The sequence below is a fragment of the Marmota marmota genome, unplaced genomic scaffold (assembly GCF_001458135.2).
Source record: "Marmota marmota marmota unplaced genomic scaffold, marMar, whole genome shotgun sequence".
NCBI classification, from domain to species: Eukaryota; Metazoa; Chordata; class Mammalia; order Rodentia; family Sciuridae; genus Marmota; species Marmota marmota.
In genome coordinates this window covers 986,282-1,000,317 of record NW_026000136.1, presented here as the reverse complement: position 1 = coordinate 1,000,317, position 14,036 = coordinate 986,282, and the positions used below count along the sequence as shown (strand labels likewise).

General features: G+C 54.9%; 1 protein-coding gene across 4 annotated transcripts; it reads left to right on the top strand.

Moving 5' to 3' along the window:
* Positions 1 to 91: 91 nt before the first annotated feature.
* On the top strand, positions 92 to 11,173 carry Arpc1b (actin related protein 2/3 complex subunit 1B). Of its 4 annotated transcripts, none has more exons than XM_015501977.2 (10): positions 92 to 303; positions 5,546 to 5,619; positions 6,285 to 6,389; positions 6,848 to 7,070; positions 7,718 to 7,825; positions 8,684 to 8,890; positions 8,982 to 9,057; positions 9,654 to 9,859; positions 10,473 to 10,563; positions 10,887 to 11,173. In XM_015501977.2, the coding sequence occupies exons 2-10, from the start codon at positions 5,556 to 5,558 to the stop codon at positions 10,923 to 10,925; spliced, it is 1,119 nt and encodes a 372-aa protein (XP_015357463.1). In that variant the 5' UTR covers positions 92 to 303; positions 5,546 to 5,555; the 3' UTR covers positions 10,926 to 11,173. The 4 variants fall into 4 exon arrangements, with proteins under 4 accessions (XP_015357463.1, XP_048641170.1, XP_048641171.1 ...); XM_048785213.1 differs by lacking the exon at positions 92 to 303 and adding an exon at positions 1,817 to 1,839; XM_048785214.1 differs by lacking the exon at positions 92 to 303 and adding an exon at positions 4,358 to 4,379.
* Positions 11,174 to 14,036: the final 2,863 nt, after the last annotated feature.

The window sequence follows — 14,036 nt, the reverse complement described above, 5'->3', positions numbered from 1 at the left end:
TCCATCCTCCAGCCTTCCGGGTTGCCGAGGCCGGGAAATGAGCTGGCGCCCCCGCCACGCCCCGGCTGCCGCCTCCCGCTGGAGTCGCGGTCCGAGGGGTCCCGACGGACGGGCGTGGGTCCTGGCGAGGGATCCGGGCGCCCCCTCCTTCCCCGAGGCGCAGGGAGCACAGCCAGGGCCCGCAGGCGGCGACTGGAGCCTTAGCAGATCAGAGCCTAGGGCCAGACCAGGAAGGGCTGTCTCCTGGCTCCGCGAGCCTTGGGCGGTGCACCCCGGAGGGTGAGAAGGATACAGGGGACCTAGGTGAGAGTGCCAGCTTCCTCCTTCTCTGGCCCCATGACCTTGGAGAGCCCCCTAACCTCTGTGTGCCTCAACTTTCCTTATCTGGACAATGGGGACCTTTCAAGTTGCAAGGCTGAAATGCGAGAATGTGTGTAAGACACTTGGCAGTGCGCCAGGTACAGACGGCGTATGAATGCTTGCTATTGTTGCCGTTATGAAGCCTGCAGTCTTGATGTGTGTGTCTGCTCTGAGGGACCCGACCTTGGGGGCTTGGGGTCCAGTCGTAGCTGTGCCTTTGAGGAACTGTGTGACTTGGAGGGGATCTTTGCTTTTATCTGAGCCTGTTTGCTCATCATGTACAAAATATGTCTTTATACATGATTGATGGGTCTTTTCTAATAGTTAAATAGCATCACAATGTGTTTTTTGTTTTGTTTTTGTTGTTTGCAGTGGTGGGGATGGAACCCAGGCTTCAAGCCTACCAGGCAAGAGCTCTACCCTGAACCACTGAGCTATATCCCCAGACTCCCAACATTAAGTCCCTGCTAATGTTATTGTGTTCTATTTATTCATTCCTAACACAGTTGTTGAATTCAGTTTATCAGTCTCTTCAGAAAGACCAAACTATTTTGCAACAAATGAGAGAATTTCTCCACAGCCCTCCCAGCATTGAGTTTTATGTGTTTTGGGGTTTTGTTTTGTTTTCTTTAATTCATGCTTTGTGGTGCCTTATAATTGTTTGAGTCTTGTTTCTTGACTTTGCCTGGCTTGTAAGACTTAAAGAGCAGAGTCAGAAGGGGTGAATGGGGGTAGCAAGGGCTGATCACACCACCCAGGCTCCTACCCACAACAGGAAGTTGAGTAATACTGAGCACCCTGAGCAAAATGGCTTGCTGGCAATTCCCTCCAAGCGCCTGAGCGAGCTGGGCGGAGACTTCCTGCAGTGCCTCTGGAGCCAAGGTCCTTGCTCCAGGCAACTCCTGCCTAGTTTAGCCTCCAATACAGCCAGACCTCTGGAATCAGGGAGACCCAGTAAAGCCAGGCAAGGAAGAGCCCCAGCCTGTGCTGGATAAAGACATGGCAGAAGGTTGACCGACGCCCAGCCAGTCTGGAGAGAGACAGTTTAAACCCAGCACCATGAGGAGGTAGCCCTGAAGCCTGGGGACAGGGAGAGTGTCCTCCCTAGCTGACAGCCTGGGGCTTTGCCCATCTTGCTTTGGAGGAGAGCTGTATCCTTCTCCCCTCCACATCCACGGGGGGGGGGGTCCCCTAGATTAGAGGTTTCCAAGCTTTTCTAACCATTGACTCCATTCGGGAGAAAAATTTGAGTACATAATCCCCAAATTTCTACAAATCACATAACACCCACATGCCACTGAAGTAACACAGCACATTCCTCAGAGACCATCCCCCAAGATAGACCTCAGGAAGAGGATGCAGTTCATTCATAGACCACATTCATAGAGCACTTACCATGTCCAGGCCCCTAATCCCTGCTGGGGACATCTCGGTGAACAAAACGAATACCTCCTCTTTTGAACTTCTGTTCAAGTACAGGTTGTAATAAAAAAAAAAAAATGGGGGGTGGTTCTTGGGTAAGGTGGTACACGCCTGGATTCCCAGCCCTTGAAAGGCTGAGACAGGAGGATCACTTGAGCTCCCAAGTTCAAGGTCAGCTTGGGCAACAGCGAGACCCCACAGTTTTGAGTGGCATTTGGAGGTACAGAGCACATGTTAGGCAAGTGCTCTACCACTGAGCTGAATCCCAAGCCTGAGACCTCATGTTAAAAAAAATTTTTTTCACACCCTGGTGAGTGGTCTTAGGTACCCCCTGAATAGAAACTCCCACCTCACATTGCCCCTGCAGGGAATTCTGAGTCTCCTAAGGAGCACAGCCCCACCACCCTCCCTCCCCCAACCCCACCCATCTTTGGTCACCTGATCCGTGAGTATGGAGAACCAGCCCCTAGGCTGACCTGAGGTGGCTTGAAACCAGCTGAGGTGTGCATGCACTTTGGCCCTCACTCCCCCAGCCTCACCATTTCCAGGGTGATGGAGCACAGAGCACCACGGGTGGACTCCTGGTCCCAATGCCACCCCCCAGGGTCCCCTTCTCTCTCATGTTCCTCAGCTGTCAGAGACTTCACTGGCTCTCAGGGCCATATCATCAAGTGGATCAGGGAGACCACATTCCCTGCCAGCCTCTTCCTCCAGGAGCAGTGCAGAGGCCTGGTGGCTGTGTACTGGGGCGAAGCAGCCCATATGGGTTTTCCTGTGAGCTTTTAGTGGCAGGGTGGCCTGTAAGCCTCGGGAGGGCAGTTGTCCCACCCACCCCATTTGGTAGTTAGAGGTTTTCCTGAGGCAGAGTGGCGGGCTGTGAGGCTGATCCTGGGTCTGACCAGGGAACCATCCTATGATCCCTGAGCCAGAAAGCCCGGAGCCCCATGGCTGACTGCCTCTTGGGGCCCCCACTTCCTCATTTGGCAGATACAGGGGTTGGGGAGTCCTTGCTGAGGCCCTGCCGGTTTCAGTAGCTTTGCAGAAGTTATAAAAAGGGGGAAATGAGTCTTCCTCTTTCCAGCCCCTCTTCACCCTTCTCTCCTGCCCCCAATTCATGCTGGAGTGTGATTGGCTGATAGGTGTGGCCTGAACCTCCCTGTCTGTCACACTGTGCCTATGGCCTGTGTCTCACTCAACCACTGAGCCACCTCCCCAGCCCTATTTTGTATTTTATTTAGAGACAGGGTCTCACTGAGTTGCTTAGCGCTTCATTTTGGCCGAGGCTGGCTTTGATCCTCCTGCCTCAGCCTCCTGGAGCCGCTGGGATTACAGGTGTGCACCACCGCGCCCAGCCCTGTGGCCATCTTTACCAGCACCTCCCCCATCAGCCCCTGAGTTCCAGGAAACAGGGCCAATGTTCCCCAGGGCCTCCTCCTGCATTACTCACTAGGACATGCGGGGGCTGCTGATGGGGGTGGCCGTTCCACCTTCACAGCCAGGACCCATGTGCCTGGGCCCATGCAGAGTGTCACAATTGTTGCTGAAAAGTCAGGTCTGCCTACCAGCCCAGGGTTCCCCAAGTTCAGGTTCTGGGCCCCACCACAGACGGCAGCCCCAGCTTCCTCCTTCTTTTTGCTCCCACTGAAGCTGTGGAAGCAGCCATTGACCACTGACGCCAGGGGCCAACTAGAGCCTGGCCTCAGCCCTGCCCCTGCCCCGCTGGTGACCTCAGACCGTGGAACTGGGGCAGCTGAGCAGCTTGGTCAGACAGGCTCAAGCTTCCCTCTCCTCAGCCTTGTCATCTGGCATGGGCAGTGATGGCCTAAACCTGGGCCACCCCGGAAGTACTCAGGGAAACCCCCAGCAGGCCTGCTGACCTGGCCAAAGGCTCTGAGGTGCACTTCAGGCGGGGGCTTTGCCTTACACAGGCCTTGGGAGAGAGGTTAGGGAGGCAGCCGTGCTGGGGGCCTGCCCTGGGTAAGGCTCACTGTGCACACACAGGATGTCTGTCTGCAGCAATGTCTTCACATGTGATGCTGGGCTGTATGTGCACATGGCTCTCTTGTCCACTTTCTCTGCAAATGTCAACTGAGGAGGACCCACTTGAGGCCCTTTCCCAGGCATGGAGGGAACAGACAAGGTCCCTCCACCATAAAGATGCACACATTTCTGTTGGTGTCTTATTCTGAAACAGGATACTTTTCAGGATGTTTTGTTGTATGTAAAAGCAGGGGTGTGGCTAGGCGAACTAATGGTTCTAGTGGCTTGGGAGGCTGAGGCAGGAGGACTGCAAATTCAAAGCCAGCCTCAATGACTAAGTGAGGCCCTAAGCAACTCAGCGAGACCCTGTCTCCAAAAAAAAAAAAAAAAAAAAGGCTGGGACCCTTGGGTCCCATCCCTGGTACCAAAAAAGAAAGAAAAAAAAAAGTAGAGTATGCATTTGGGTGGGCATACCAGGCAGGGCCCACCAGGCAGTGAGCTTTGGGGTGGGGGGCTGAGGTGCCACTGATTCCCAGACTTGAATGGCAGGACATGTGGGCCCCAGGATCAGCCTCTGGCCTGGTTGGGGAGATCGACTCTTCAAAGGATAAACCAAGGTCAGGTGCCATCACGTCTATTATGGCCCAAGGGTGCCATGTCTTGGACACCCCCTGGTGCCTAGTGTGGTGTATCATCTTATTTCACCGGCCCAACACCTCTGGTGAGGCAAGATTCCTGTTTCCACCCTGATGCTGAAGAAACAGGTTCTGGGAGGATGAGAGAGGTTCCCCCGGGCCACATGGCTTTGCAAGCAGTGCCTCGGGGCTCCTCCACTCCAGGACCTGCAGCTGAGAAGCTGAGTCAGTGTCAAGACAGGCAGAGCCTGGGTTTGGGAAGTGATGTTCTTGTTAGGTCTTTCTGGATGGGTGCATCTTGGCTGAGCAGGAGTAGCCTAGGGCTGCAGGTGATAGAACTGGCCTTGAAGGCACATTTGGCTAGATGGGAGGCCCCAGGCTGGCCAAGGGCAGGCAGCACCCTGCAGAGGCAGCAGGGTATGAGCTGGGGACAGCAGTGAGGGAAGGGAGCCAGTGTTGTGCCACCACCCTCCGTGGTTCCTCCGAAGCTCCGTGACAGCTGGGAATGGTTGGTGGGGGCTGAGCTGCCCCCTGCCAGGGTTTCACTATCAGTGCTGGAGCTGGTCTCCTGCAGGGGGCTGCATTCACCCCACTGCTTCTATTTCCTCCTATGTCCTTATGGGTGGGCCACCTTAGGGTCTCTCTAAAACCCCATTACCCAGACCTGAGCACAGCAAATGAAGGCCTGTCCACCTCTGCTTCTCCCTTGGGTCCCTGGGCTCTGGGCATGGAGGGTCAGTGTGCTGCATTCTGTGACACTTACAGGATTGCTGCATTTCATCTTCACCCAGACCTTATGGTGGGAGGGTGGAGGATCAACCCATGAGGCACAGCTGGCAGGTGCCAGCCTGTCTGGCCAGGTCCCAGCACACCCCACTCACAACAGATCTTCATCTGCCCATCCCACTCTGTTCCCTGAAGCCACAGAGACATCCTGTGATACCTGCCCTCTTAGGAGGAGGGGAACAGGCCCCAGGTCTGGAAGCCACACACCAGGCCTGTCAGGAGACCCAGGTGGGCCCTGCCATCCTTTCCTGCAAACTGGTGCCCCTCTGAAACCGGGGTGGTCTTCCCATGGGGGTCACGTGGGTCCTGGTCTCTCTGGGCAGGAACAGAGCTGACCTGCATTCTCTCTTCTCTTGGTGCAGGAGCTGAGCCATGGCTTACCACAGCTTCCTGGTGGAGCCCATCAGCTGCCATGCCTGGAATAAGGATCGCACCCGTGAGTGCCCACTGGGAGTGCCCCCCACCCAGTGGGCTCCTTGAGACCCATCCTCACCCTGCCCCTAGGCCCTGTCCTGAGGGAGGTGCTGGAGGGAAGGGGAAGAGCTCAGGGGGTGTGGAGCATGCCAGCCAGGCCCTGCTGCAGGAGCTGGTGCTTGTAGGGGTGGGGGGGATAGGACAGGACACTAAGCTTGGGTCTCCTGAGGGGAAGGTACAAGGACAAGAAATGAAGCTGGGACCTAAAGAGGGAGGCTGTGGAGGCAGAGCTACTGGTCTAGAAAGGGTGAAAAGAGACATTTCTGAGCAAGTGGCACTGAAGCCAGGGAGGGCAGGGGTAGGAGCCCAAGGTGTCAGGAGCAGCCAGGAGGCTGGCTGGCATTGGGGACAGGGAGCAGTAGCAGGGCAGCCACCGGCCAGAGCAGTGGGATGGGAAGAAGTCCTGGGTTGTGAGACGGCTGTGGGAGCATTGAGGGGGTACAGGTGAGGGAGGGGTGGCCAGACTCAGAAGGGTGAGAGGGTGCTCAGCAAGGCCTGAGGGGTTTCAGGGGACTCCACTAGAGGAGAGCCTGGGTTGTGAAGGGTGAGATGGAGGGTAGTCATGGGGAAGGGTGCTGGGGGCCCATATCTCTTCCCCTTGCTAAGCCCTTTCTGCTGCTCCTGCAGAGATCGCCATCTGCCCCAACAACCACGAGGTGCACATCTATGAGAAGAGCGGGGCCAAGTGGACCAAGGTGCATGAGCTCAAGGAGCACAACGGGCAGGTGACAGGTGGGTCAGCACTGGTGAGGGAACAGGGAGGGGCTGGCTGTGGTCATGCACCTACCTAATCAGTGAATTAAGCAGAACAGATTGGGTTTCAAGAAACACAGCCCTGTTTCAAAGTGGCTTAGGTTGTAAAGGGATTATGTTGGCTCATGTTACTGAGAAACTCAAGGTTTGTAGGTTCAGGAGAGGCTTGATCCAGCAGCTCAGTTCTTGCTCTATAAAGAACTCTATCTCTAGCTTTGTCTTCAAGCCTATGGTGATAGCCTAGGAGAGCTGTTACAGCTCTCATAAGGTCCAGTGGCAACCCTGGTCTCTCCAGGTAATAGTGGCCTACAGGGAAGTGTATGTGCTAGGCAGAGGCAGCTTCCTTGCAGGTTGTGGCTTTGGCCCTTCCTATGTGACCCCTGTAGAGCTAGCTCGGCTTGATGGCTTCAGCCTAGTGTTTTCTACGTCCCTCACAGGTATCGACTGGGCCCCTGAGAGTAACCGCATTGTGACCTGCGGCACAGACCGCAATGCCTATGTGTGGACGCTGAAGGGCCGCACGTGGAAGCCCACTCTCGTCATTCTGCGGATCAACCGTGCTGCCCGTTGTGTGCGCTGGGCCCCCAATGAGAACAAGTTTGCTGTGGGCAGTGGCTCCCGTGTCATCTCCATCTGTTACTTTGAGCAGGAGAATGACTGGTGCGTGCCTGGGCAGGGCCAGAGTGGGCTGGGAGGGACCCGGGACTGTCCAAGCTCAGGACTGCAGACCTACAGGAGGTAGCACTAGTCCCCAGAAGGCACAGGAGGTGATGTTGGGACCCCTACTCACATGACCCCAGGAAAGTCTGTCTCTTGGTGAGACAAGGGACTCTGCATAGTCCTTCAGTGGTCCCCCAGCCTCAACTTGGCAATGAGGACACAGAGCATCCCAGGCCCCACTTCTGGGGGCACTTGCTAAGCCATGACTTCCTGACAGCCCCATGGACTGGGTCTGTCCCACTCTGCAGATGAGCAAAGTCAGTCACTTCCCCAGATGCCCAGCCTGTCAGACTGCGGGGCGCCACTCACCAACTGCCAGACATGCCTCAATCCCACATGGCTGAGGGTGGGCACCAGGCAGAAGCCCAGCTGAAATCTGGGAAACTGTAGCTTAGATAACTTTGTGAGGTTAAAAGGATACAAGACAGAATCCCCATCCCAGAGGAGACCCAGCACATTGCTGCCTGTCCCACATCACATAAGTCCAGGTCTCTCCACCTAGGACATTGGTGGCCTGCAATGTGCTGAGGTCTGTGGATGCTCACTTCCTGTCCCTCTCCCCCCTACCTGTCTGGCCACGTGTCCAGGTGGGTGTGCAAGCACATCAAGAAGCCCATCCGCTCTACTGTCCTCAGCCTGGACTGGCATCCCAACAATGTGCTCCTGGCTGCTGGTTCCTGTGACTTCAAGTGCAGGTGAGATGGGAGCCTCCTCCCAGGGACCCCAAGTGAGGAATTGCTCTCTGAAGAATCACCCTGTGTCTAGTCTACAGCCCTGTAGCCCCTGCCTCAGTATAACTCCCACCTTTATAGTTTCCTGGCTTGTCTGAAGGAGGTGAGCGGGTGCGTTTATTAAGGTAGGAATGACTGGTAAACTGGAACAAGTCTTGCTTCATGATCTTCAGGACTGGAACATAGCATATCCAGTTGCTATTCACTGTTTTTAACTTCTGAGCCTAGCACCCAAGTCTGCCTTGGCCACCAGTTCTCCAGCTTCATGCAGGTGGCTGCTCCCCACCCCTGCCACCCTGTTCTGAATCTCCACTTAGAAAACAACAGGCACCAGAAGCCACTTCAGAGGCCCTAGGCAAGAAAGGATGGCATCCTGTGAGGCTTTGCTGGTGGGTGGGGAGTTGGTTTGCTGCTACCCTGATCTGTCAGGTGGATTGAGAAGAGGTGAATGCTGGGGAGTGAAAGAGGGTGGAGCCTGTAGGAAGGGGCAGAGCTGGATCCAGGCAGAGAGGAGAGGAGGGGCATCCGAAGGGCTGGCATGATAGGACCACAGCCTCTGGGGGCCACGTGAGTTGTGGATAGTCAACTCTCAGGTTGTCCCCACAGGCTCTGGGACACCCTCACCTCCATCTTATTGCACATAGGGAATACTGAGGCCCAGACTTGTTGAGCATGAAAACACAGGTCATGGGAGCCAGATCTTGAATGCACGGGCTCCAAGCTTGTGCTCTGACCACTCGGAGTCCCCCACCAGCCTGGTTTGGGAGGGAGTTCCCTTCTCAGGCCCCTAAACCTCAGTTCCCTTCTTGCCTCTGCTGGCAGGATCTTCTCTGCCTACATCAAGGAGGTGGAGGAACGACCAGCCCCCACTCCATGGGGCTCCAAGATGCCCTTTGGGGAGCTGATGTTTGAGTCCAGCAGTAGCTGTGGCTGGGTACACGGTGTCTGTTTCTCAGCCAGCGGGAGCCGTGTGGCCTGGGTCAGCCATGACAGTACCGTGTGCCTGGCTGATGCCGACAAGAAGATGGCGTGAGTACAGGGGTGGAGGTGCAGGGCTACAGGGCAACCCAGACACAGGCAGGAGGTGGTGCCCGGTGGCTAACCTTGCTCTTCCCCTCAGCGTTGCCACACTGGCCTCTGAAACATTGCCACTGCTGGCCCTCACCTTCATCACCGAAAACAGTCTGGTGGCAGCGGTAAGCAGTGGTGGCTGGTAGGAGTAGCTCTCCTACCTCCCCCTCTCCCTTGTTCCCTTCTTGCCTTACACCCATTCGTATCCACATGGGACAGAATAGGTTAGGTTATGCTGCAGTAACAACAAAAAATCCCCAGTTGCCCTGGCTTAATGCAGTAAGGACTTCTTGCTCCCATTTCATGTGCAGTGTGGGTATTGTGAGGGAGTCTGAAGGAGGCCTGGTCTCTGACATGCTTCCCCGGTTGCCTTATGAGGAGAAAATCCAGAGGAGCAGCTAGCTGCAGGGTCTCTCCTGGAGGTGGTATAACTGGCTGGGTGGAACTCTTGGGGAGTCCAAGATTTTCAACTAGATCCAGGCATTGCTGTGTGAGAGGATAGTTCCATCCCATTTGTATACCTGGGGTTGAGGCCTAATTCTTCATGGCCTGGTCATGTCCCCAAGCTGGGACATTCATTTCAGTGGAAGTGCCATCAAAGCCCCACATGGGATATATGATGCTCCCCAGCACCTTGCCTCACCTCTCCTTTGTTGGGTGGAGAATGGGGGCACTCAGCCTGCCCTGGCAGGCACTCAGTGGTAACTCCACACGGCCACAGGGCCATGACTGCTTTCCAGTGCTGTTTACCTACGATGGTGCCACGGGGACACTGAGCTTTGGTGGGCGGCTGGATGTGCCCAAGCAGAGCTCGCAGCGGGGCTTGACAGCCCGTGAGCGTTTCCAGAACCTGGACAAAAAGGCCAGCTCTGAAGGTGGCGCCGGCGCCGGAGCTGGGCTGGACTCTCTGCACAAGAACAGTGTCAGGTGAGGGCAGGGCCAGGGTTGCCTAAGAAGTCAGGTGCAGGGGGAGCCCTGGAGGGAGGGACACCATCTGGGAAGCAGTTGAGAACTCTTTTGGGTGCACAAAAATCACAGCAGGTGGGGGCTGAGCATTAACCTCGCTGATAATTGGACTGTCCTGGGAGTGAGGCCTGTGAGCAGCAGGCTTTTTGTGGGTGGGTCTATCACTAGAACCCAGTGGAGGTAAGGGTCCCTCTGCAGTCACCTGAGGACCCTCCAAAACCCAAAGCTCTCAGCCATGTTAATCAGGGTGATGGCAAGACTTCAACAGCCCCTTGGCTATAAGCCTATATCTGCCCAATCTTCCAACTAAGCATCTTTTTTAGAACCAACCTCATTTTCCCCTTCTTTTCGCCTGTCCCAGCACATTACTGGCACTTCATCCCCTAGATGTGCATGTCCTTCCTCCCTGCCCAGCCCTTCAGTGTCTTCTGCAACTGCTGGTCAAAGCAGACTCCCAAGCCCACTCTCAGCCTGTCCCTGGCTGGGCACCTCCATCTTGCACTTCAATCTCATAGGAGTTTGGGATCTCCTGGTGCATAGGCTGGGATCCCCAAGCTTCTCATCCTCCTTACAGCCAGATCTCAGTGCTCAGTGGGGGCAAGGCAAAGTGCTCACAGTTCTGCACAACAGGCATGGATGGTGGCATGAGCATCTGGGATGTGAAGGTGAGACTTTGTTGTATCCCAGTTCCCTCCAGGCCCCTGGATTGACCTTTCTCCCCTCTCCACCTCCCCAGCATGACCCTGGATGACCCAGTCCTTCACTCCTACAGGAGAAAGGCATTTTGGGGCCTGGGGGTGCAGTAATGGAGCAGCCCTTGACCCCTGGGCTTGCATGCCCTCTGGTTGGGATTTAGACTCAGGTCTGCCCCACTCCAAAGACCAGGTTCTGTCCTTTACTATGCTGGGGCTAAGGGGGCATGGATTGGGGGCCCTGTGTATGGGGGCACAAAGCTGAGAACCAGTCTGCCCATTCTGCCTCCTTGCAGAGCTTGGAGTCAGCCCTGAAGGACCTCAAGATCAAATGACCTGTGGGGAGTCTGCCCTCATCCCAACAGCTGGGGAAAAGGGGCCAGGAAGGGCTTGAGAAGGCTTTGCTGAACGCTTCTGGGGTACCAGTATGGGACACCCCTGGGGACTGCTCCCTTAGAAAGGGGAGGAGCTTTTCTTACCTATTCAAGGAATATGTGCCTTTTTCTTAAAGAAATGCCACCAAAGCACAATGCTGGTCATGAACTGCTTCAGAAAATGGAGGTAATAAAAATGCAATTGTGGACATGCTTGCCTGTGTGTTTGGAAGGAGGGTGGTTTTCCACTGGTCATGAACTGCTTACCAATGAACTGACAGCTCCCCTTATTCTCTACTAAATGCAGTCCCAGCCTGTGTTAGCCCATTAAGAGTTTGGGTCCCCAAGTTGAGGTGTCTGTCGCAAGGCCCTGCAGTAATGGGCAAAGAGGCATTCATACCCCTTTTGCTGCTTTCCTCAGGCAGACAGGGTCCCCAGCAACACCCAACCCACACCACCCTGAGCAGCATGCTTCCCTCTACCCTCTTTCAGGCGCCTCCTGCAGGAGCTCTGCAGAAGCTTGCCGACCTTCCTCATAAGACTTGCAGCCTATTTCAGAGAGCACAAGTATTGGCTTTAAAGTAACAGGTGTGGAACGTGGCACACACTTATAATCAAGTTACTTAGGAGGCTGAGACAGACTTGAGAGTTCAAGGCCAGCGCAGTTCTTGGGTGGGGGCAGGAGGCAGAGGACAGGTTCAGAGGCTGGGGCTGAGTGGTAGAGTGCTTTCCTAGCGTGTGTGAGGCCCTGGCGCCAACCCCAACAGCTTGTGTTTAATGGAAATGACACAGGTTCCAAAGTGCTTCCCCTAAAGGAAAAGGCACTACATGGCACTATCAGGGTAGGGTTGGACTCCTCCAAGCCTGGCAGATAGCAGGCCCAGTCCAGAAAGGAGGGTGACCCTGGACCCTGCTCTGTACTGTACATCACCAGTGTTCACTAGGACCCTGACAGACTTGGTGGGCCTTCCTGTGCCAAGCCCTGCTGGGTACTGAGGGGACAATGAGGGCAGAGTTGGTATTGTGAAGCTCACAGTCTGGTGGGGGAGGCAGATAACCCAGTGCCCAGGAGAGCTCAGGAAAAGGAGACTGAGGAAAGGTGCCAGCCAAGGCATAGCATGAACCAAGGGCTGGTGAGCAAAAGTGGGGGCCTTCAGGGAGCTGAAGGATGAGGTGAGTCCAGGAAGGCTCACCAGCTCCTGGCAGCTCTTGGGACCACGCAGGCCACAGCTAGCTTTGCATTCCAAAGACTAGACCAGAGGCCCAAGAGGAGACTACGGCAGTATTTATGTGTGAATGACACAGTGGGGTGGGGGAAACAGGGCTGGCAGCTGGGATATCTACCTGGCTTAGGTGACTAGGTAAAAGACTAGTGACTTAGTAGAAGAGTTGGAGGAGTCCTAACAGACACAAAGCACTGTGTCCCCATCTTGGGAAGGACCTGTTCTGCCCATTTTAAAGAGGAAAACGGGGTTGGGGGGTATAGCTCAGTAACATGGCCTACCATGCTTTAGGTCCCAGCACTGCCAAAACACATACCAGAGAAAGATGTTACAAACTCCCACAGGCAGAAAGTGGCACAGCCAGAATTCAAACACAAGTCTGACTTCCAAACCCAACTATAGGGGTGTCTGCTAAGAGGGTCTCTGGTCAAGCCAGAGAAATGCTTCCAGCCCAAGGAGCTTTAGTCCACACATTGCCCAGGTATCCAGGCAAGACTGTAAACCTATACTCCTGGACCTGTAGACACCAGGAAGTCCTTGCCTTGAGCACCAGAGGATTCTTTCAAAGCCCTGACTCTTCACCAGCCATTTACAGACCTCCTCCGGCTTTCAGCACCCACCTTAGAGGACACCTACCTCATTGCTGCCCAGTCTCAGAGCCGGCAATGGGAACCTGGCCAAACAGCTACCACCTTCTTCCATCTTGTCAGAGAACTTCATTTCATGGCTACAGACGAGCCTGGGAAACTGCTACAAGATCTCCAGGCAGCAGGAAGACATTGCCCCTTGAGGAATTCCTGCTCCTCGGGGGCCAGGATTTGCAGGACACTAGGGCAAAATGCAGATGCTGGCACTGTGGAATCTCTCCATCAGTTCCCAAGGCATGTAGTAAGAAGTTCCTGGGAGTCAGGAGCTCAATACCGTTTCTGCTACTAAATCATTTTGCCTGATCTCGGGCAAACCACACCATTCCCACCCACACCCCTCCCTGTGTGGCACCCCACGACATCAACAGACCCACTAATCTTTCAGGACCAAACACAAAGGTAAAGAATGCTTCAGATGGGTGCTGAGGCAGGACAAGTGCTGTGGGGTTATCTTTCACTAGACGTGAATCTGTAGCACAACCCATTGCTGATGTTTCCCCACTGACAGTCCCCACCATAAAATACGGTAAAAGCTAAATGTGATGATAACGCTCAGCTTTTGGGAAGCTTCTTCCAACACAGAATTAGGCTGTTACCACCAGGGGGCACCTGGAGAAGGTGGCCTGTGCTGTTCCAGCCTGCTGTGGGACCAGGAATAATCCCTGCATATTGCACATGCTACCCAACAGAAGGTTTGCTACGTGCCCTGCCTGAGTGCCACCATAAGTAAAAATGGCTTGGGCACAGAAGCCAAAAGACAGATTGCAAAACAAAGCTTACGATAATGTCAAGTTTAATCTGCCAAATATACAAGTTGAATTTGTGGAACATGTTTTGCCTGGGTGCTGCAAAGTAAACAGAGGTTTTCTTGAAATGATCAATGGGTAGGGTTAAAAATGGGTACTAGCCCCGGCCAGATGGGTGGGAATGAGGCAGGGAAGGGCAGAGAGGAGAGGCCTCAGTCAGAGGGGACTGGCCAGGGACCAGACATGACCCTCAGGGACCCAGGAGCATGGGCTCCTGGATAACAGCCTCTCTGAGTGTGCACCCAGGCAACACAGACTGGGGCTAGTTGTCACAAACTTATCAGCAGCTGCCCCTGGCACGACCACCCACTAACGTGCAATCTACTGAACAAATGGAAGCTCTTCTTACCCCACCTCCCAGGCGCCCCCCCACCCCCCCAACCAGGGTTCTGAATT

Coding starts and splice junctions, on each gene's coding strand:
- Arpc1b (XM_015501977.2), top strand. CDS start 5,556: ATGGCTTACCACAGCTTCCTGGTGGAGCCCATCAGCTGCCATGCCTGG. Junction 6,390..6,847: donor GCACAACGGGCAGGTGACAG/GTGGGTCAGCAC, acceptor CGTCCCTCACAG/GTATCGACTGGGCCCCTGAG. Junction 7,071..7,717: donor TTTGAGCAGGAGAATGACTG/GTGCGTGCCTGG, acceptor CCACGTGTCCAG/GTGGGTGTGCAAGCACATCA.